The sequence below is a fragment of the Aulostomus chinensis genome, chromosome 1 (genome assembly GCF_037954235.1).
Source record: "Aulostomus chinensis isolate RoL2024-O1b breed Wild chromosome 1, RoL_Achi_v1.0, whole genome shotgun sequence".
Lineage (NCBI taxonomy): Eukaryota > Metazoa > Chordata > Actinopteri > Syngnathiformes > Aulostomidae > Aulostomus > Aulostomus chinensis.
The window spans coordinates 59,814,030-59,836,421 of NC_141320.1; the positions used below are offsets into that span (position 1 = coordinate 59,814,030).

Here is a 22,392-nt window from a genome sequence, read left to right on the forward strand (position 1 = left end):
ATAAGCAAAGACGTGAGATCCAACATTTTATTTACAGACACAAATAAATATCGGGGGAGCAGATGATTGTTGTCATTCTATCTCCTGTAATTATCTTAAACACAAGAACATTAAAACACAAACAGACAGCGAAATACATAAGTTATTTATACTGTGTTTAGTTTACAATAACGGGGATTGATAATCTCACTCATAATCCCTTTCGCAAAGGAATATTACTTTTTCCACGACTCCCGTCGTTCACGAGAAATACGCTGCTTCTCTGTACAAATTGTCTTTAGTGTCGTCCAGGTCAAGTATAGAAAATAACAAGTGTTACAAATAAAATAACAACAACAAAAAAAACAGTGGTTAAGAATAAAAATACCATCACAAATATAAAAATATGAAATCATTATACACTGAGTTGCATTTGACATCATAAAAATCATGTATTGCTTAAACTTTGGTTTAGGAGGGAAAAAAAAACAAAGCAAAAGAGCAAGAACCCGACACTGAAGACCAACTCGAAATGTCTGGAATGTTTTATACATTTTTATGTAATATAGTTCTATTTTCAGACCGATGATGGTATATTTCAGATTATTGCCGTCAGTTACGCAGTGAGCAGCGGAGGATTACGTCTAGAATACGGTTCGCTGCCACCAAAGACTATGAATCCAACTCCTGACCTTTTTGGTGTATTGAATCTTTTTTCTCAGCACGAACCTGATAAATTCGGCCCTTAAAAAAATATTCCCAATTGCTCTTTTTGTTTTTTTTTAATTTCCTTCATCTCCATCCTAAACAAATGAGATTAACATCAGCAATCTTGTGTTTCAGACGTGACATCGTTTACATCATTCTACCTGGGGGGTATTAGCTTGTTTTAAAGGTTTTCTCTCACTTTGAGTTCTTTGCATGGTACGTCGCCCAGGACGGCGTGGCTCAGAGGTAGCGTGGCCGTCCAGCAACCGAAGAGTTGCTGGTTCAATCCTCACTTCCCTTGGTGACCATGTTGAAGTGTCCTTGAGCGAGATACTGAACCCCTAATTCCTCCTGATGGCCCTGAGGTGGACTAGTGACCCGTCCAGGGTGAAATGTTTATGTCAGACCCCCCCACTCTTAATGGATGAGCGGTACAGAAAATGGATGGATGGTGCATCGCATTGTATTTGGTAAGTCTGCACTTGAAAATCAAGTTTCCAATCGAGGAATTAAATCCAGACTGTTAATTCACGACTGATCTCCAGACGGGGGAATCTTTAGTGAGACATTTTCGTCGTTAAAGGTTTAAATGTTCACGGGGCGGTTCAGTAAAATGATTCAGTCTCCAGAAAATACTCATCGAGGAATGAAATACGAAATTACAAGTACATGGCAAATGAGTGATTCTTTGCTGTGAACATGGCGCCTGGAAATATAAAACCCTAACTGAACAGGAAGTGATGTCATCGGGCCTCCCAGCTAATATGGCTTCACAGCTTTACGGTCACTTGGGATGGCTTTACTGATGGCGGGCAGACGCGTTCTCCTGGTCCACAGGTCACTGGGAGGATCTAGTGGATATCTCGTGAGGAGGTGCTGAACCGTTGGGAGCGTCCGTCCATCAAGTCCCACGTGGGCTCAACAGTTCGTAGGTCATTTAAAGGTCAAAAAAAGTCTGATATATACTGGTCTCAGAGGTTCGTCTCATCCCAGGTTGGGTCATTCATGTTCTTCAGAACCCTCCGAATGATCCGCTCCAGCTCCTTCCTCGCTCGCTGCTCCTCCTCAAGAGTCCTCTTCATCCTCTTGTTGTCCTGGAGGGAGGGAGAGAGAGGGAGAGAGAGAGAGAGCATGGACACATGGAAGAGCAGAACCACGACACCTCCACTGACTGTTCTTGGTTCTCAATGGCAGACTCACCTGTTTGAGTTCCTGGACTTCATCTTTCAAACTGTACACGGTGTCCACCAGACTCCTGAGGGAACAGAAGAGCTCAGGGACCACCATACAAGCCGAAACCACATGTACTTGTTTCACTCACTCACACACACACACACACGCACACATACACACACACACCTCTCTCACCTCTCCTCCATTACAGTTTGCCCATTGCTCTTGGTCTCCTCCACTATGATCTTCTCCTCCTCTGGGAACAACATATGAACATCCCTCCTGCTGGAGCCTGTTGGAGGTTTGAGAACAGTGTGAGGTATCGTCCCGGCATCTCAAACACACACACACACACAATATGACAAATGCACACACAAGGGGACACAAACATAGTCATGTGGGTAAAAATATTCTATTCCTAGCTGATACTGTGTCTGGTTTTTAACACCAATGTCTTACGAGAAAATGAGGCGGTCCTGTAACTATGGGCGGTCCAGATACTGTCATAATCCGAGTCCTCTGATTGGTCAGAACAAGGCGGGTTGCCGGGGACACCAGTGACGGTGAGGCTGGTGTCAGCGAGCACATGGTTGTGCATGAGGTCAGTCCCTTGCCAGGCTGTACCATAAAGTAGCCAGCAGCGGTATGGGGGTTTGGGAAAAACCAAATGGTGTGGGGGGGGGGGGGGGGTTGACGGGAGGATTACAAACCATATTGAATAGAAATTGAGATGAGGAACAAAACATATTGACGACGTGGGCCAAAAATGTTGACACAAGAAACAAGAATGAGGAAAAAAACCAAGGAGTGATTAGACATCAAAACCCACAAAAAAACCACACAGGAAGTCAGGTAAGCATGTGAGAAGGTGAACAGAGGAATGGAGGGACGACAAAACAAGAGGAGAAAAAAACAGAATGTTAGAGTGGAAAGCAGAGGAAAAAAACAGCGGTTAGCTTTAAGACCACTGGCAGTGTGTGAGTCTGTGTTTATGACGCGTCCGAGTGTTGGCGTGTGTGTGTGTGTGCACTCACTGGAGTTGAGAGTCTGCCGTGTTTTGGCGCTGGTACAGTACGCCTCGATCACTTTCAGTATCTGAGCGTCTTCCTCCAGAGCTGCTGTACCTGAGGGACAACCACAGGACGGAGAGACAGGAGGGACAAGGGTCAGAGACGGCAATGCAGAGACAATGCAGTTGATAGAGTGTCCGTCAGGATTTGAGCTGCTTTCTCACTCTTCCTGACGGTGAAGTCTTCTTCGGAGGGTTTCCTCTCTGGCTTCCTCTTAGGGAGCAGCTTCTTCATGTTCTTAGGACTCTTACTCATATCCTACAAAGACACTTAGTTTAGGTAATCAAACGCAGAAAAACTTTCATCCGTATTGTTCTGTCTGATTTCTAAGCACCTCTTTGTTGCCGAGGGCAGCAGAGGGCCGGAGGGGAGGCGCAGGACGAAGGCAGCTCAGGCTCCAGGGTTTGGGGGTACTCGGTGGCTCTAGAGGGCCCCACATGGGGCTGCTGCTGTGGGCCGTCCCAAATGAAGAAGGATGGGGAAGCGTGTGGTAGTTGTTTCCACTGCTCCCTCCACGAGACTCCGAGTGTCGTGAAGGGGTGGCGGGGTGGGAGGGCAACTGGGAGGAGGAGAGACATGAATAAAGAAAATAGTGAAAATGTTGATGAGCATCAACTATTGCGTCCAAAAAAAAAAAAAAAAAAAAGGGGGGGGGGGGCGGGTTGACTCACTGTGTGACAGACAGAGTGGGTCTTGAGCGAGTGTGTGTGCCCAGCTGTGGTGTGTGTGTGTTTGGTGAGGAGGTCCAGCCAGTCCTGTAATTCCTGCTGACTGTTACACGCCACCTGCATCCGCTCACCCTGGGCACCTGGACAACAGCACACATGCAAATTAGAAGACGAGACCATTGACCTTTCCCATTACGCCTATGGGGGGGGGGGGGATAATCAAAGAAACGACATGAACTTCTTCTCACCAGAAATTTCAAAAGCATTCTTCAGGTTTTCTCCGTCCTCTATTCGGGAGATGAGCATTCCTGACAGAGGCATCCTCCCCTATCGGGACAAACACACCAGGGAGGGTAACCCATGAACCCAGGAGATGGGATTTAAGTCTTCGTGAGAACCTCTGACTGAATCTCAATCTCATACCTGGTAGATGAATCCGCTCATCCTCATGCTGGCGGAGAGGACGAGCAGGGTGTGGGGGAAGAGGACGAGGTAGCGTTCATTTGACTCCTAAAAGACAAACAACTTTTGTACTCATTCGAAAATGGCCTGACAAATGTGTTTAGTGACTCTGATCGCACCTGGCAGTTCTGAGTGTGGACTGTGGCCTGGGACATGTGAAGAACAGGACCGAGAGTTCTGATGTCATCCCCCTCCCAGTTCCTGATGGGCTCAGTTAAAATCTGGAGCTCCAAGTCCTTCTTCTTCCTCACTTCCTGGCACTGAGCCTGAACGCGTGTACAGGAGCATAAATAAATAAATAAAAACTGACTCTGATATCTCAACTCATGAAACAAAAATGTTTACACTTTCTCCAGTGTTCTCGTTGCTGTTCTGGAAATCTGTGCAAATGCATACATATTTAATTAGATAATACCTCACGGAAAACACACAAATTCAGAAACTTGCAATACATAAATCTAATTAGATCACCGGATCCACAATATCTGTGTGTGTGTGTGTGTGTGTGTGTGTGTCTTACTGCAAGGTCTTTAAAGGAGGTCATGGAGGCTTGGAGGTCCGCTCTGTCAGGATGCTGGTCCTGAAACAAAGAGAGAATCAAACATGGCCCGTGTGAAGAAGAGAAACAATGATCTCTGGATTCATAAGTCTCTTCAGTTTCGTCTGTGGCTTTGTCCCAGCTAATTTCAGTCAAACCTCCATGTGTCTGTCCAGTTCTTTCAGCAGGGTTGGGTATCTCTCCAGTCTGGTGAAGGGTTTACTCAGACTGGTGGTCAGAGTCAGGATACCAGGACTGGACGCCCCCTTTGACTCCATATACTCCCCCAGCTCCTCACTAGGATGCAGACAAGCACAAGAACTGTGTGTTCAGTTTCTCTACTTAGGGGCAGGTTTGGTCTACAAACTTACTGTACTTGTCTGATGTACCTTTGTTGAGTGAGAACGCTGACAGCAGACGGATGGTTTGAGCAGTAGGCCACATACAAGGTCTTCATCTGGGGCATCAGACTCAGGAAGAACCCCCCTATCCTCTGCTGGATCTCTGGGAGTCTACGCAAACAAACGGCACGTTAAGACTACGCTATAAATGCCACACAGAAGAAACCACGCCGACATCAAGGCAAATCCTGCCCTTTGCCAGACAGCCTTGCACTACTTCAGTCTACCACTAGATGTCTCCTTTGCTTTAACAACTGCAAATGTGGTTCCTCTCAAGCAAGAATCGAGGGTTTACAGTGGAGACAGTGGCGTCTGGCTCTGCTTTAAAGAAAAGCTCAAGGGTGTATTGTGACACGAATCGGATGATTCAGAGAAGAAAATGAGGACTTAAGGCCGCAATGAGACTCGAGAGACATCAAGAGGGGTCGACTGACTTTGTATGCTCCTCCAAGGACTGGACCAACATCTGCTGGAAGGTTGAGATCTCCTCTAGATTTCCCTGAATGTGACTGATGTCAACACTGCTGAGCCTGCAACACAGATGAGGGGAGAGGGGAGGAGGGCAGATGAGTCATTCATCATTTAGAGTGCTCCTTGGTTCTAATTCTGGTGATTTCAATGCCTCTACATTAATACGTACTGTATAAGATCATTGCCAATGTGCTTGTGATACATCAGCGGAGGATGTGTGCTCCACTAATGTCGGATTGATTTGGATGCATTCTAGTGGTAGAGCGACTGACACGCTGGGGGTTTTTACCTCGCACATCGTATCCTCCTGAATAAAACATCAAAAAGTTTAAAAATACCCACCTGTCTGTGGGTTGCAGTGAACGCAGGTATGACCCCAGAAGACTCTGGAGCTCCCTTGAGTACTCGCTCTCAGCTTCGAGGATGTTCTGTAGGACCTGACACACACACACACACACACACACACACACACACACACACACACACACACACACACGAAGAACAGAAACCAGCTTTACAGAAGTGATACAATCAGCTGTTCGTAGCTTCTCTGATGTTTTTATCTTTTCTTTATTCCACTCAAAGCAAGTCGGTAAACTGGTGTTTTTTCATTATGCCTGGTCTAATAAGCTAATGGAGGCAGCTATCAGATCCTGTGGGGGCCATTACACTGCCTCTCTCCATGAGCCTGACCCGACAGGCTAATAAATTGTGGCATATTAGCTTAATAACCCGCAGAGTAGTGTAGTGTCTCTGCTCAGATGCTGCTGAGATGAAACGACTACTTGCATCGATACATATTTATGTACATTTTGTAGCCGTTTTATTTAATTTGAAAGACAAACATGGGCGTTTCTAAAGCTGAAGATAAACCGTGACCTTATAATACACACAAAAAATGAATTTAATAAACAAAACAAAACAAAAATTACAATTGCCAAAAGCGTCTACATTCTGTTCTAAAGCTTTTTGGGAGGATCCATTTGTGGAAAAAGCAAAAACATTTCTAATGGGAAATTTTTGCGTTGACATTTGTGTCTGGGAACACTTTTGACTTCAGGCAAGACCTGTGTGTGCGTGTGTGTGTGTGTTTGTGTGTATATGGTTGAGTGTCACTGAGACTCAGGTACTCCAACCAAAGATACATCTTTGGACAGCCTAGGGAGAATGTGGTACCTTATTGCATTATTAAAACACACACACACACACACACACACACACACACACACACACACACACACACACACACAAGCATCCACCCTGAGGCAAGGCTGCCCCAGAAACCAGTGGGATGGAAGAAATAACCCACATTACATCTGCTGCAGTCTCTCTCCCTCGCTCTCTCTCTCTCTCTCACACACACACACACACACACACACACACACACACACACTGGAGTCATGCAGGCTCCACAAATGATCACATGCTCATACACAGATAGAGATCCAACTCACCCTGGTCATTAATTGTGTGTGCAGATTAAAAATAATTGATTGCAACAGCCTGCAAACGCAATCATACATGTGACCATCAGCCATCTGGCAGATGCAGCTCTCATGTTTGTGACATTGTAACCTGAATTCAATTTAAATCCCAATTATCAAATGCATCCCCTCATATTCTGATGGACCCTTCAGGTTTTCTTTTCATTCTTTGCTGGTTTGGATCTTTTTTTGGCCATCATAAAACAAACACACACACACACACACACACACTCACCACGTTGTAGTAGGTCTTACTGATGATAGTGGTGTCGAAGCCTTTTGGGGGACTTCTCAAGGTCCCAGACTTTGGCTTGTCTGATGACTTGTCTACAAAAGACAGGAGGAGGGACAGAGGGATTCATGAGGAGAGCATAAACTTGTAGTTCAAGCTAAAAGCAGGTTGAAGCTCTTGTCATTTCCTGACTCCATCCACTCCCAAGTCATTTTTCTGTCCTGGTTGTTGTCCTGGCTGCACATCACCACTGTTTAATGACAATTTTTGGGGTCCTTCAATCACACACACGTCACTTCCTGCTGATTTACTTGCGTTCCTTGGTGATCATGTTGGCTGTTTTCTGCTTCAAACTTTAGTTCAGGAACTTCCTTTCTATGCAGCAGCTGCGAAGCTTCCGGTCTTTGTTTGCATGGGGAGCTTCCTTCCTCCCTCCCTGCCTTCCCTCCTCAGAAAGCCACACAATCAAATAAGCCCAAGGGACATGGCTCTCTTGCATATGAGTCATTCCACAGATGTAAAAGTACCTTTCTGACACACACTGAAACAAGTACAGTAAGCTGAAAATGAGTGACGCTCAACATCTGAAGCAATAAAAGCTGCACCCACCGCCTCCTTTCAGCTCCCGTACATAGTTACTGGGGAACCACCCAGTCTTGCCATTGAGTGAGCCCTCCCACCAGCCCCCCTCCTCCTGCCTGCTCACACTGATGATGTCGCCCTTGGAGAAAGACAGTTCGTCCTCGTTTGTCTGCTGGAAGGGAAAGCGTGCTTTCACCAGCACGTGGCCACACCCACTGCCCTCCGACATGTCCTGGAGAAATGGAGCTGATTAAATGTGTGGGCACTGCAAACATGCACCTGAGTTTCCATAACAGACTGATATCAGAGCCATATATAAATATATATATAAACCTTCTGCGTTTCTCATGAGTTGTGTTAGTGCCGTTGCCATGGTAACTCACCAGGCTGTGGTACTGAGGATGCAGCAATTTGGAGGAGCGACTTTGAGTGTTGGGAGAATCAAACGACTTGATCCTCAGTGTCGAGGAGTGCGGCGCACACACGGGAACACCTGAATCTGCACAGAAACATTTTCATTCAAATTAAGTGGGGGGGGGGAGAGAGAGAGAGAGAGAGAGAGAGAGAGAGAGAGATCAACGTACACAGAGCACACGGAACAAAACCGAAGTGGCGTTACCTTCTGTGGCTTTGTTGAGCGCAACCAGGGAGTTTAGGACCTTGGAGAAGTTCAGGCCCTGCAGGAGGTCATTGACCTCAAAAGGCTGAGGGAGAGAAACAGCAGGAGTAGGAATATGAAGTCTGTGCTGGATCAATGTGTGAGGACAATGAGAACACGTGTACACACATTCATGATAAATTTATCGAGACATTTCCATGCGTGCGTCTCACACAGAGAAGCAAGGACCTTCAGGACTATAATAACCTGGGTGACTGCTTGGAAATAGTTAAACGCATTAAGCCAGAATAAGTTTGAATTCATATTACTGCTAATTATGAATTAATGAACAAACGAGGATGTAAACACTCGAGTTTAGTGGGGGTTTACAACCCGGCTCCACCTGCAGTCTGGAGCAGGATTACTCCAAGTCTGAGCTCCCCCTGGTAATCTCCCCCATCGCACTCCAAACCACATGCGCAGCCATAATCAAAACACATCTGAAGCCCCTAATCTTGTGTGCACCACACACTCACTGAGCTTATACTCAAGGTGTGAAGCACAAGACTGCTTGAATTACAAATTTAAGATGGGATTTCTTAAAATCGACAACAAAACTGCACCGCCCTTCCACGTAGCGTCTCTTTAACCAACCCGTTTGCGCTTAGCATCCACAGGCTGGTAAAGCAGCATGGATGGACCCAACAGTCCCGCACTTTCCCCTCTGCTACGGACAAGATAAGCTACAAGATACCACACTGCATCCGCTGCAGTGCTGCTCCTGTATTACGATCCTGTCAGCTTCTTCCAAGATAGAAGGATGTACTCCTGGATCGATACTGAAACCAAGATCCACACGTAGCATGTCACGGATGAAAATAGCTACCAGCGATGCTCTTGCACGACATTTTACACATGCAGCAATAGTAGATATTGAAAGACTTGGCTGCGTTCCTACTGCAGTTGTTGATGTCCAGCTCTAATTGCTTATCCATAACTATTTTTTTCAAGTGCCTGTTCACGTCTAGAGACCTCCGTTCATGTTGGTGACGTCGAGGGGTTGAGTTGAGCTGTTTGTTGTGTCAAACTTCTGATGGTTAAAACCCAAGACTGCTGCATTTCCAGGGTATATCTCTCACTCGTCTGATTAATGCCTGATTCGTACCAGTGTTGTTTAGGACTGAGACTCAAAACTCATCCGACCATGTGGGTCACACAGTCGCATATGTGACCCATCTGTGTCACGTCACATGAACGAAAGGAAAAAAGAAAAAACAAAACAAAAAAAGAAAGTCACTTTTACCAGGTGCTGCCCGAGATAAAGTCACTGACATATTCATTCATCAACACGAGGAGACCGACGGAGAGACATTAAGTAACACCTGAATGTGCAAATTACTTGACATGGGAGTTTTCTTAAAAGAACAGAAATGTCAGTAAAGCTGAATCAGGATGCCGTCTAATTAAAAAATACCTGTCTGTCCCGTATTGTTACGTATGCTTATGTTCATCTTGCAGCGAGCGAATACTCTAAAACAAACTGATGGTCAGTCCTCACTGTCCCGCCTGATCAAGTGGAATTATTTGCAGAAGCCGAATGTTATCCGATATATTGTGCTGCCCGCACAGAGTCCGTCAGTCATACTCGTGTAGCTCTGCTCTCCTGGACACACAGCCTGGCTCGACCTCCACTTGTCTGACGGCGGGCAGAATTACTACACTGATGTCAGCCAGGCTGCTGGTAATGGAGGCCTTGGCTTCTGGCAACATGGCTGACATGCTGCTAATCAACCTGATTGGAAAATCCACTGACTGCAGTGCATGACATGTTGCAATACATCAGCCCGTTCTTCTCCCATCCTCCACTTCAGCTCCTCATACTGTCTCTCCTTCACAGAGAAGTCAAGATTTATTCCCTCTCTCCAGACGTCCTGGAGAGTGGATGTCAAAATAACCTTGTTAAAGGTCTGCAGCTCGGGACTCCTGGGTTGCATAATCTCCTATTTTCCATTATGACTATAAAGCTTTTTCCATGGCGAAGATCAATAGTGTGAGTGTGTGGTCATGGATGGATATAAGCTGGATGGATATACCCCCAAAATATGTGTTATTTAGGTGTAATTTCATTATTGTACAACTTGTGCAGTTATATTTATCTATTTTAGCTCTACATGTTTGTTATCTAACCCCAAACACCTCTATAAGAGCTTTCACACCATCACCGCACATGAACTCTAAATGCAGAACTATGTCGTATTTGACCAACATGTCTATTATACATCGGTTTTAAGAACATGGATCCCCACAGACAACCACCGCGGTACCGATCGAACCACAAATAAAGGCATCATAACTTTAACACCTACTAAATATATTTCAGGCTCTCTCCCTCTACTGCACAGATCAAACACAGATTTATTTCAGCCTCTTGTTTCCATAACTACAAATTAACCCTATCCTCAAGGCAGCTTTCATGCATCTAAACCTGCAGGTTTATAGAACACACATGAATTATTATTTTTAATAGAAAAAAAAACAGTGCAAACGCTGCTAAATTAATCATTAAATCAATAAATTAATAATTGACGCATCCTCTCTTGACGTCACGGGTTGTGGTTTCAGCTAATTAGCTAAGCATCTATTATATTATTCCTTTTTAATATGGAAAAAGTCAAACTTTCTAATAAAGAACTATTTACCCAGAGTAGAATAGTCCACAGTAACTGATACCAATTATTACTAGGATACTAATGATACTTTAAGAAAAAAATACAGTGATTTAATCGACCATAATTCTATCAAAAGTGAGCTTTTCTAACTAACTAGTTGACGTAATCATGGCTGTCTCGCGCCTCAGACTGTTAGCACCTGGCGTCGACCAACAGGTGCAGAGACGTCACGGATAAACTCCCGACCTGCGTACACGCACGTAAAGACGCGTTACAGGCGATGCAGGTGGATACCAACGCGTGAGGAATCAGTTTAGAGGTAATCATGTGACATGAGAGCATTAATGGACACATAATTGATGCGTTAACTCACCTCCACGCCGAAAGCCCCGCAGCCTTTAATGAACTCGCTAATGTTCCTCTGACACTCGCTGTCGCCCCTCGGTTCCTGGAAAAACTACACACGCACGAACACAAAAATACGAAAAGTCAATAAACCAGCCCGGATACGCTTCCACAAGGGGCATTTGAGACTTTTCCACACGAAAACAACGTTATTCCAGGCGTTGCTGCTGCACTTTACACTTAGCGCTTACAAGCGTGAGGCTCGCCGCAGTGACGGAGCCGACTTCCGGCTTCAACTTTCAAATTATAACTGGAGATAGGACAGGTTTTGTACCATTTTTTGTTTCAATTTGAATTTCACAAAGACTGGCATTCTATAAACGTCGTATATCGTGTTCATCAAGTACTTTAAAGAAGTCGATGTTCACCTTCTTGCTGCCAATTGACTTTGACGTCACGGTGCTGTTTGCTTGCTAGCCGTTTAGGCTTTTATTGAAAACAACAAAAACCGATTAAAAAAAACAAGCATAAATAAATTTGGTAAAATGTCTGATAAATGAACAAAAAGATTCTGCTGGTAGAAAACTGTTTCTTTAGAGGCACACACGTGAAGAGAAGTACGAGAACGTACGGCAAACTGCCGTGCTTTTATTTTGAAAGAAGCCTTGCCTGTTGAGTTGTGGCTCACTGAAGTGATTTTGACGCACATCCACAATCTTACTGGGAAGTTGGATAAACCAGAAGGATATGACGTGTGTGTGTGTGTGCGCGCGCGCGCGCGTGTGTGCGCGTTAAATTAAAAGCAAAGTCCATTAGCGTCCATTAGCTCATGATTATCAAATAGTTCTTGACAAAAACGCGCAGTCAATTCAATCTGAATGAAATGAGTCTACTTAAACAGAACCGGCTGTATTTCAGCAGCTGTATTACAAACCCTTTTACATTATCCAGAGATATTTCTGTTTAAATGAAAAAATAAAGATGCGCATTTCATTAAAAAAAAGTGGATATAAGGCAACTAAGAACTACATTAGAAATTCTGCAATGAATAATATGTGCTTCAAATTCCCTTTGACTGCAGCTTTAATGTAGAGTAAACAAACGCTGCTGTTTTATTTTTAGATTTTGTGTATTTTTATTGATACCGTTGAACAGCTAGTTTTCTATTTTTATATTCGACACATATTATTTTAACGTCATTCTTCCATCCCCCCCCCCCCCCCCCCCGCACTTACTTTGTCCACCGTCCCGGGTCTGAGTCTGTCCAGCAGCCTGCAGAGGACCGCTCCATCTTGCAGGGACGTCTGGAGGAAAGCCTCCGGATCAGAGATGCTCTTCTTGGGGGACTCGAGGACCCCCAGTGTGATGAGCCACGTTACCGTCTGTTCGGCGGAATTCATCCCAGGAGTGAACCAGCAGCGCTTTCTCGCTTTCTCCCTCTCTCCCTCTCTCCCTCTGTGCGTGTGTGTTTGTCTGGGATATCTCACTTATGGCACGTCCTAAAAGAGACAGAGGAGGAGGAGGGGATCCAGCCCCGCCTTGCTCGGACGCTACAAACGGAGCTTTGTGACTCTGCTGCCTCCTGCAGCTGCGCTCCACCACAGCAGCAGCAGCAGCAGCAGCAGCGAACAAAGGGGGAGGTCAGCATCACCCCCGGGAGATGCTGAAACCAAAGGAGTGAGTCGGGTAGGATGGGATGTTTCGAAGCACCATGGTACAAACACATACAACGGTTCATTTCAACACTTTAATTTACTGTTTTATATATTTCTTTCTTTATTTAATTGTATTTACTGCTGTTTTACTTTCTCAGAACTGCGTTCCGAAAGGGTGAATAATCTGAGATTGAGATTTCCAGACGAGAGAGGCAGATTACTCGGCAGCAGCAGGCTTTTAAAAGACAAAACAGCTCAACCAAGCAAGTTCGTTTGGTTGGTGTCTGTCTTCCCTCTTGACCCACCCAAAGCTACAGGGACGAGTCTGAATGCACCCTTATTTTGAGCAGCCAATGTTTTAAACAACTCTTTTTTTTTCTTTTTTTTTTAGATGAACACAAGAGAAAGAGCAGCCGTCCCAGCAAACTAAAGGAAGAAAAAAAGAAAAAGACCAGCCGAGAGAATTTTAAGATTTTGGAAATCCAAATTAAACGGTTTAGTTGGATTGGTGTGGGACCAACAAATCCAACGCTGATCCTGCAAAAATGGCTCATCGTGCATCAGAATGTTTCACTTTTGTGTCCATTATTTAGTCGTCTGGTGTGTGAGAATAATGTCCTTTTAAAGAAATGCATCCTGCTGATTGAAGTCGACTGTAACGAAGCAGCAGGAGGTGGAACAGAGCCTGCAGGAGGCGGATCAAACCATCAATGCTCAAAGAGGGAGAGGGAGAACCAACACCGCCACTTCAAGACAGGAAGTACAGTATCCTGGGTATCTTAACGTGTGCTGAAGACATCATGACATTGTTAAAATTTCACCGTTTGAGCAAAACTTTCACCCTCAGCTGGGTCAAACTGACCTGTGGCGCCATCTGTTGGAGAGTTTAGATAGAAAAAAAGAGAGACAAAAAGTTTCACATGACCTGATCAGGCATAAACATTTATCTTCTCTCTCATTTTATGAACAAAACGAATGGTAGGAACGCTGAACTATAAATAGAAATGTCTGAATATATTAAGCACACTTAGAGCATCACATGACACCACGCTGGAAGGAAGTGGCATCCATTTTCAGGTTTGTTGCATTTAAACCTTTTTGCAGAGGAAGTAGAACATGCCACTTTTGCATAGCGGGGGGTGTTTTGCGGTTATGTGTTAGAATGTGCTATTTTCAAATGAAACACGGTGAAACAAGCATTTCATCAGTGCTGTCAGTTTTTCTGTTTGCTCCCCTTCAACTTCCTTATTTGCTCTGAAGTACTGTTTCCTCTTTCAGTTGTCGGGCTTCTTCGGGGCGAAGCTTCCACGCTCAAGAAGTCTGATGTTAGAAAGTGAAAAAGACGTGGTCCGTTACTGAAATGGACTCATCTAGACAGGTGAGTGGACAACAACCTTACCAGGGGACGAGCATTCATGTTGGTTTGAATAATTCTTCTTCCTCTCTGTCTCCAGTGCTGATGTGTCTTATACACGAGAGTGAAATGGTGTGTGTGTAGATCGGCGTGAGCTTGTGTGATGTCAGGAGACACCAGTACCCTGTCCTGGAGGAGCATGCCTCCCACCAGTCAGTCCAATTTGTCTCCCGTGACAACCAGGAATAGCATTTCATTCCCGGTGAAGATTATGAAGGTGTGTTTCCTTAGCAACAGCTCCAACCTGGGCAAGAACTTCAAACTGGTCCGCTGTGAGGAGGGGATGACAGTCAGGGTACTGTGCAGTACTACACAACCCTCCATTACCACATATTGTACTCCACTGTATTTCCTCATTGTGCTTTCCTTTATTGATGCTCGTTTTGATCTTTACTAAACACTCATATTTATCTGCTAGAAGACAACATACTGTAGCTGTGTTTTCTGTCCCAGGACGTCATCGCTGTCGTACTTTCCAGCGGGTGCGTGGGTCCGTACATAAAACACACCCTGTGTTACGGCCTCCTCCTTAAACACCTCAAATCCTCCGAGATACACTGGCTGCACCCGGACCTGACAGTGTGTGAGCTCACGCGGCGCTACGAGCAGCATCACCTGGAGGCCGAGTGGAGGTCGGCATTTGTTGTACTTGCATACTAAAACACTCTCTAAGAAGTATTTGTCGTTACTTTTTGTTGTTGTTGTTACTTTGCATATTCAATCCAAAGAAGTTGGTTTTTTTTTGTTCTTTTCTAGATATGACCTGAGGATCAGATACATCCCGTCAAACTTCATGGAAAACTTAAAAAATGACAGAACCACCATGCTCTATTTCTACCAGCAGGTCAGTTTATGTGTTCCGTGAAAATTAGAACCTGCTGTAGATATGTGTGTGTGTGAGTGACCTGAAGGTTGTTCACACACAGGTGCGGAGTGACTACATGCAGCAGTTTGCCTCAAAGGTCAGCGATGGGATGGCGCTGCAGCTGGGATGTCTGGAAGTTAGGTACCAGTGGACATGTTTACCAGCTCCTGGAGCTGTCGTGCTGTCTGATCAGTTTCATTCATTCATTCATTCATTCATTCATGGTGTCTACAGGAGATTCTACAAAGACATGAATCCACATGGGCTGGAGAAAAAGTCCAATTTTGAGTTACTAGAGTGAGTTAATGCCTTGATCGATCGAATCATCCACTAAAACTACAAAAATGTGAAATATTCCTAAGTTCCAGACGTTTACACACAAGGGTTTCCTTCAAACCCTGACCTTCTTGACATTTTATTGACGAAACTAGTCTTTCTGACACAACTGTTCCTCTTTGGAGCATCTCTGCTCATCTTGGATGATCTTTCCTGGATTAGGAAGGATGTGGGGTTGGATTTGTTCTTTCCCAAAGAGCTCATCGACAGCATGAAGGTAAAAAAAACAACAACAACAACAACAACAACAAAAAAACAATTTGCGTGCAACTTCCTCGGCCGTCATCTCCACGCAGACGTCACGTCTAGTTCTTTCGTCCATTAGCCCAAGCAGCTACGTCGGCTGATCCAGCAGACCTTCCAGGGCTACTCCACCCTGAACCAGGACCAGTGCATGGCCAAGTTCTTCCTCACTTTGGCACAGTGCTACAGCTACACGCAGGAGAGCTTTGCCTGCCGGCTGGTGGTAAACATCATGGAGTTTGAATTACTTAGATATGAATAAACACACATGTTGTGAGTTTTTCCCTGTGCCTGCAGCACGGCTGGAGCTTAACCATCGACCTGGTCATCAGCCCTGAAGGCATCAGCCAGCAAACAGAGAACTCAAGCGTAGGCCTCCTCAGCTCATCGTGACATGATGATGATGATGATGATGATGATGATGATGAAATCACAAGCTAACAATGTGGTATTCTGTGTACAGCCGGTGTGTCTGGCCTCCTTCTCTCAGGTGAACAGCATCTCCTGCTCTGCGGAGAGCGAAGGCCAGGCTCTCCTCACCGTCCACATAGAGGGAGCCAAGCAGGTACCGCCACGGCGGGATTTACTCGCCAGGCACGGCAAAAACGCTCTGACATCTGACTTCTATATCCTGTTCCGTTTAACCCTTCAGCCGCTGTCCGTGAGGGCGCCATCCTTAGCTGTAGCTGAAAACATGGCCGACCTGATTGATGGTTACTGTCGACTGGAGGGCAGATCTGAGCGCTCTCTCATCACCAGGCCTGGGAAAGGTACGACACAGAACTCCTTCAGTCATTCCGTGTGGACGGTCTTTGATACAAATCAGGGCAGAGCAAAAAAACGACGACAACTACTTCTTCTTCTTCTGTCAGGGAGAGACGCACGAGTGAAGCTGCCTGACATCCCAAAACAGTGAGTGTCTGCAGACATTTTTGTACTGTAAATTGCATTGGAAAACTTTTTAAAACGCCAAAATTGTCAACTGTGTCATCAGAAATATGAAAATAGTCTGTCTTTCTTCTCCAGGGGGGGTCCCGGTTGTCCGGCTAGAAATTCAAGTGAGTCTAACGAGAAGCCAAGGTTGCTGAGTTTCCACTTTCACTCCAGCAGACCCGCGCAGGTTTCTTGTCCGAGTGAATTATCTCAGATTTCTTGACGCAGAAGCTTTTTTTCCTCTTTCACCTCAGGTGCGGATATTTATGCTGAGATTCCCGAAAACACAGAGGACGCCACGGGTGAGTCACCACAAAGCTCACGCTTTGCTGCAGCGATGACACAAGTCGGCAGAGAAATGTCAAAGGTCATCTTGCGACAAAACTGAACTCAGCGCAAGGATCCCTCACCCAGTATCCATGCGTTTTAGGAAATATTTGTATCCGCACACAACAAATCAACTTCTCCTCTTTCTCGATTCTCAGAGGATCACAGGATATCCCGAGATGATGTCATCCTGGGTCGCATCCTGGGCGAGGGATTCTTCGGAGAGGTCCACGACGGAGTTTACAAAAACCCAGTGAGTTCGCTTTAATTCAATGAGAAAAATCATGTCTGTTACGCCGGTGGTTCGTATTCGAATGAGTAGTAGGAATAATCTGGAGTAGAAAGTGCACAGACGCAGTGAACTTTGTGTGTGTGTGTGTGTGTGTGTGTGTGTGTGTGTGTGTGTAGACGGGTGAGAGGATCCACGTGGCTGTCAAAACATGCAAGGACTGTTCAGCCGACGTGAAGGAGAAGTTTCTCAGCGAAGCAGGTGAATCGGCCGGGAAAAAGCTGTCATTGTCTCCTTCGTGGCGAGCTGTCGCTTCACTTAAAAGCCGCGTTCATGATTTATTAACGCTGACAACGTTGCGTCACACAGTCACTCAGGAGCCCGTCGTCTGGAGTGAAAATCTGGCTCGAACGTGTTCGTCTGCAGGAAGCAACTGCCTGGTAGTGCTTTATTAGGTGGGAGAGGAAAACTGACTATACATGCAAAAACCACAACAGAGGCATTCAGAACAGAAGGGCTGAGGGGGTTTTCGGCTGCCGCTGACACGAATTCACCGCTGTGACACTGTAACACGAAACGCTGCAGCTTGTTAGGTCACCAGACTTCAACTATACTTTCCTGGCGAGATCGACATTGCAAAAAGACATTTTCTTCTCTTTTTCTTTTTTTTTGTGGTTTAAATCTCAACTGCTTTTACCAGGTTAAATAAAAAGACGTTTTATTTCGTTTTACTTTGGTCTCCTTAAGCTTCTCCTACAGCAGTCGCTGCTTATTAAACTAAATTTATGAAACTATAAATGCTCTTTTTTTGTTGTTGTTGTTGCAGCCTTGATGAAAAAACTGGATCATCCTCACATTGTACGTCTCATGGGGGTCATTGAAGCAGATCCGGTGTGGATCATCATGGAGCTCTACGAACATGGCGAAGTGAGAGAGTGTGTGTGTGTGTGTGTGTGTGTGTGTGTGTGTGTGTGTGTGTGTGTGTGTGTGTGTGTGTGCGTGCGTGCGCGCGCGTCTGATGTGAAGCTCATTTCATCTCCTCGTCCCCACAGCTGGGAAACTACCTCATGGAGCACAAGTGCACGCTGACCATTCCAACTCTGACCCTGTACTGTCTACAAATCTGCAAAGCCTTGGCGTACCTGGAGGGAGTCAACATGGTGCACAGGTACAACCAGCAACCTGCAGGTGTAAAAAAAAAAAAGAAAGAATTAAATTAAACAACAAATGTCGTGAAAACATTGTCATCTGTGCGTTTATAATGTTTTATTTGGATGATTTGCTTCCTGTCTGGTGGTGAAGAGACATCGCAGTGAGAAACGTCTTGGTGGCGTCTCACGAGTGGGTCAAACTGGGAGACTTCGGTCTGTCTCGCTACATCGATGACGACTACTACAAAGGTACTGGAACAGGGTTTTGGTTGCAGTTTAGCTCCGGTGTAGGTGCCCACACACACCCACATCTCCTCCCTCTACAGCCTCCGTGTGCAGGTTACCCATCAAATGGATGGCACCAGAATCTATCAACTTCCGGCGGTTCACCACAGCCAGTGACGTCTGGATGTTTGGTGAGATGTTCAGTCACTCTGCTGCATGATGTGTGTGTGTGTGTGTGTGTGTGTGTGCATGCATGCGTGTGTGTGTGTCAGTAACCACAGTGTGAGAATGTTTGACTTGGTTGACCAGAATTCAAAATGCATTTATAGGAAGAGCTGAGAGGACGTGTGACTTCCTGGTCTTTTTCTCATAGTGCAAATAAAAAAAAACAAAAACAAACTGCAATGGTTTAAATCTCCAGGCTCTGCACATGAAAAGTGCTCATCCGTGTGTGTTCTACCAGGTGTGTGTGTGTGGGAGATCTTCTCCTTGGGCCAGCAGCCGTTCTTCTGGCTGGAAAATGGACAAGTGATCAATCAATTAGAGTCGGGGGTCCGCCTCCCTAAACCGGAGAACTGCCCGCCCACCATTTACTCTCTGATGACCCACTGCTGGGCCTTCGTGCCTGACACCCGGCCCAACTTCAGCCAGCTGGTGTGCTCCTTCAGGTGCGCGCGCGCACACACACACACACACACACACACACACACACACACAAACAAAACCACGTACACACAAGTTAGACTGCTTGACAAAACCGACTGAATCTATTTGTTTATGTGTTTGTATATATGTGTGTGTGTGTGTGTGACAGCGAAATCCACAGGATGGAGTTGGCGCAGGCTAAAGAGATGAAGCGAGATAAGTCACACTCCATCCCGTCGCTGTTTGAACCCGGTCACACAGAGCCTCCACCCAAGGTTTTAAACACACTTTTTTTTTTCACTTCTAAAATACTTAAAACATGGCTGATGACATCTCCCTCTCTCTCTCTCTCTCCCTCTCTCTTTTTCCCTCTCTCACCAGCCATCCAGAATCCAAGGCAACACAATTCCTCGTGTCACGCACACGCAGGTGTGTGTGTGTGCGTGTGTGCGTGTGGATATAAAAAATATAACGACACACTTTCTTTCGCTTCAGATGAATTAAGATTTAAATGAGCTGTTCTTTAAAGAGGCCTCCTACAGAATGAATCCGCAAAAAAGTCAAATAAAATGTGGTCAGAAGTGGTAAAAAAAAAACAACAACACTGTTACATTTAAGGAAGTTGAGTCATCGTCTTCATCAGTAGCTTTAAAACCCTGAGTGTAAAAACTGGATGGCTCAACACAAACTTTCAAAGGGATTCAAGATGGATATCTGTGTGTGTGTGTGTGTGTGTGTGTGTGTGTGTGTGTGTGTGTAGCGACCAGACAGGGAAAGATGCCCCCTGTTGGCGAGAGAACGAGTGGATGACACTTTAGAAAGACAAAAAAGGGAAATGCTGATGGACGGACAGTGGCTGGAGCAGGAGGAGAAGCACTTGGTGAGACGCACACACACGCACACACACACACACACACACTGAAGTCACAAACACATCGCTTGTACATCACTTATGATTGTGTTCTCCTGTAGGATCCAGTTGTGCGACTGAATTCACCCTCCAAGGTAATTCTCTTGACTTCCTCTCTGAAAATTACAGCTGCATGAAATAATTTTGTCCTCTTGGGGGCAGAAAACACCGGCTCAGATGATGTCTGTCCACGAGAAGCCTCTGAGCTGAGGTTCAATCAACACTGTGCGACCCATTTTACCGTAGTTTCTTGTAGTTTCTTCTATTTATTGCTAACAGTGCCCATTTCCCCACCGAGGGACGAATAAAGGGTCATCTTATCGAACGCTGGAAACCCCTTCTGTTTTCAGGGTTAATCAGGGCACAGGTCAAACTGGGAAGTTCACGGCAGACGCTGTAATATGTTGAATCAATGCTGGTGGAATATTTCCACACAAGGCGAAAGCTTTGAACAGAAATCTACTCAGTTCTCTTTCATTGCTCCATTTCTCTTTCAGCCCCCCGAAACGTTCCCAGATAATGGTGAGTCCGGTTGTTAGATGAAGGTTAAATCACCTTCAGTTTGATGGTCATTTTGATTCATCAAACGGATTTATTTGTTTATTTGTTAGTTTATTATTTACCTTTAGTTCTTAGACGTTTCTTCTCCTCTCTGTGTGTCCCAGGTCCCCCGGTGAAGCCCCCGATGCCTCCCGCGGTCCTGCAGGTAAAATAACTAAACGATAAATACCCCGGATGGCAAATCGGCTTGAAAACCCATCGATTTTTTTTTTTTTTTTTTTTTTTATTATTCGGATGTGTCGTTTTAGTCACAACCAACGGCGGAACTGGACCGATCAGGTGATCGGGTTTACACCGGCGTCACGGCGATGGTCAAACAAGTCGTCCAACTGAAGAATGACGTCAACACGCTGCCTGCATCGGAGTATCCCACCGCTGTCAAAGTATGACGGCTTCTCCTAGAGTTACAAGTATTCAAGTGTTGGGTCAGTTTAAGGGGTTGGATGCAGAGACGCAGGGAGGAAGGCCGGGTCTTTACTCTCTTTAATCTCTCTAATCCCACCTCCAGGCTGTCGGCATCACCCTGCGCACCCTGATTCAAAGTGTCGACGAGATCCTGCCGTCTCTGCACAGCTCCGTCACAACCGAGGTACGCCACCCTTCGTGTCTCTCCGCTTGTCCGTCCACCGTCCTGAGATCACGTGACCATGTCAACTCTCCCCTGTCCCTCAGATCGAGGGAACTAAGAAACTGCTGAACAAGGACTTAGGGGAGCTGATCAATAAGATGCGACTGGCTCAGCAGAACTCTGTGACGACACTGAAGGAGGAGTGCCAGCGGCAGATGTTGGCCGCGGCTCACACTCTCGCGCTGGACGCCAAAAACCTGCTGGACGCGGTGGACCTGGCCCGGGTCAGGGCCAACCTGGCCAGGCCAAAACCTGAAGATGCAGAAAGCTCAGGGGAGTGAGGGGACATTTGTAACTTCTCCTCCAAAATGAGAGAGAATTTGAACACATGTATAAACACATTCGTATTTTTTTTTCCATTAAAATATTGTGGCATTAACTTTGGTCGGCTTTTATTTCTTAAATAGGGTTTGCTGTTTCATGGTAAAATTCTTAAAGCGCAGATAATATTCATTCAATTTCAGGGAAAAAAAAAATCAACATATGTTGTATTTTTTTCAGAGGGTTAGAAAAAAATCTATCTTTCTGAGAAGTGTGGGCTTGTTTTTTTTTTGTTTTTTGTTTTGTTGTAATTTGACGAGCTGTATTTTCCAGCGACAGCCTGGGGGGTCATGTACGCGTACACGTCCTTCTGAAAAAGCTCACGCATGTGACTCTGTGATTAAAAACAGGTCTGAACAGACGCCTTTGCAGAAGCGTCTGTTCTCACACTCCACCTGACAAGTGTTTTTTGGGGGGGATTTGACTGAAACCTGAGATGTTTCCTAAACGATGAGTTGGGGTTTTTTTTTTTTTTTTGCCTACAAAGTTAAAGTGAACATCTCTCTCTGTACCAAAAATAAATTAAAAAAAAAAACAACCCAATACATCAAGGCAGCCAAGGTACATCT

The 22,392-nt window shown here is 45.4% G+C and overlaps 2 protein-coding genes across 7 annotated transcripts; one reads left to right on the plus strand and one right to left on the minus strand.

Moving 5' to 3' along the window:
- Nucleotide 1: 1 nt before the first annotated feature.
- arhgef7b (Rho guanine nucleotide exchange factor (GEF) 7b) lies at nt 2–12,918 on the minus strand. Of its 4 annotated transcripts, none has more exons than XM_086185423.1 (22): nt 12,616–12,915; nt 11,409–11,492; nt 8,388–8,472; nt 8,152–8,267; nt 7,796–8,000; nt 7,190–7,281; nt 5,813–5,907; nt 5,434–5,529; nt 4,988–5,110; nt 4,757–4,895; nt 4,581–4,640; nt 4,180–4,326; nt 4,022–4,108; nt 3,847–3,925; nt 3,602–3,738; nt 3,265–3,489; nt 3,095–3,188; nt 2,895–2,984; nt 2,320–2,478; nt 2,056–2,152; nt 1,888–1,942; nt 2–1,781 (listed from the first exon to the last, which is right to left on the minus strand). In XM_086185423.1, the coding sequence occupies exons 1-22, from the start codon at nt 12,778–12,780 to the stop codon at nt 1,659–1,661; spliced, it is 2,553 nt and encodes an 850-aa protein (XP_086041549.1). In that variant the 5' UTR covers nt 12,781–12,915; the 3' UTR covers nt 2–1,658. The 4 variants fall into 4 exon arrangements, 2 of the variants coding, with proteins under 2 accessions (XP_086041549.1, XP_086041624.1); XR_015110138.1 differs by having other exon boundaries at nt 1,718–1,781; nt 2,047–2,152; nt 12,616–12,918; XM_086185498.1 differs by lacking the exon at nt 2,320–2,478 and having other exon boundaries at nt 12,616–12,913.
- Nucleotides 12,919–13,790: 872 nt separating this feature from the next.
- Nucleotides 13,791–21,899, plus strand: LOC147272550 (protein-tyrosine kinase 2-beta-like). Of its 3 annotated transcripts, none has more exons than XM_086185160.1 (31): nt 13,791–13,809; nt 14,314–14,413; nt 14,490–14,744; nt 14,903–15,081; nt 15,206–15,293; nt 15,376–15,455; nt 15,549–15,611; nt 15,813–15,867; nt 15,976–16,116; nt 16,191–16,262; nt 16,357–16,458; nt 16,546–16,663; nt 16,766–16,805; nt 16,920–16,951; nt 17,081–17,128; nt 17,312–17,406; nt 17,562–17,643; nt 18,209–18,309; nt 18,435–18,550; nt 18,685–18,782; nt 18,860–18,949; nt 19,222–19,426; nt 19,573–19,678; nt 19,785–19,832; nt 20,164–20,283; nt 20,376–20,408; nt 20,811–20,835; nt 20,979–21,019; nt 21,123–21,257; nt 21,383–21,463; nt 21,547–21,899. In XM_086185160.1, the coding sequence occupies exons 3-31, from the start codon at nt 14,553–14,555 to the stop codon at nt 21,781–21,783; spliced, it is 2,823 nt and encodes a 940-aa protein (XP_086041286.1). In that variant the 5' UTR covers nt 13,791–13,809; nt 14,314–14,413; nt 14,490–14,552; the 3' UTR covers nt 21,784–21,899. The 3 variants fall into 3 exon arrangements, with proteins under 3 accessions (XP_086041286.1, XP_086041368.1, XP_086041428.1); XM_086185242.1 differs by lacking the exon at nt 13,791–13,809 and adding an exon at nt 14,090–14,112; XM_086185302.1 differs by lacking the exon at nt 13,791–13,809 and having other exon boundaries at nt 14,164–14,413; nt 14,490–14,666.
- The last annotated feature ends 493 nt before the right edge of the window (nt 21,900–22,392 follow it).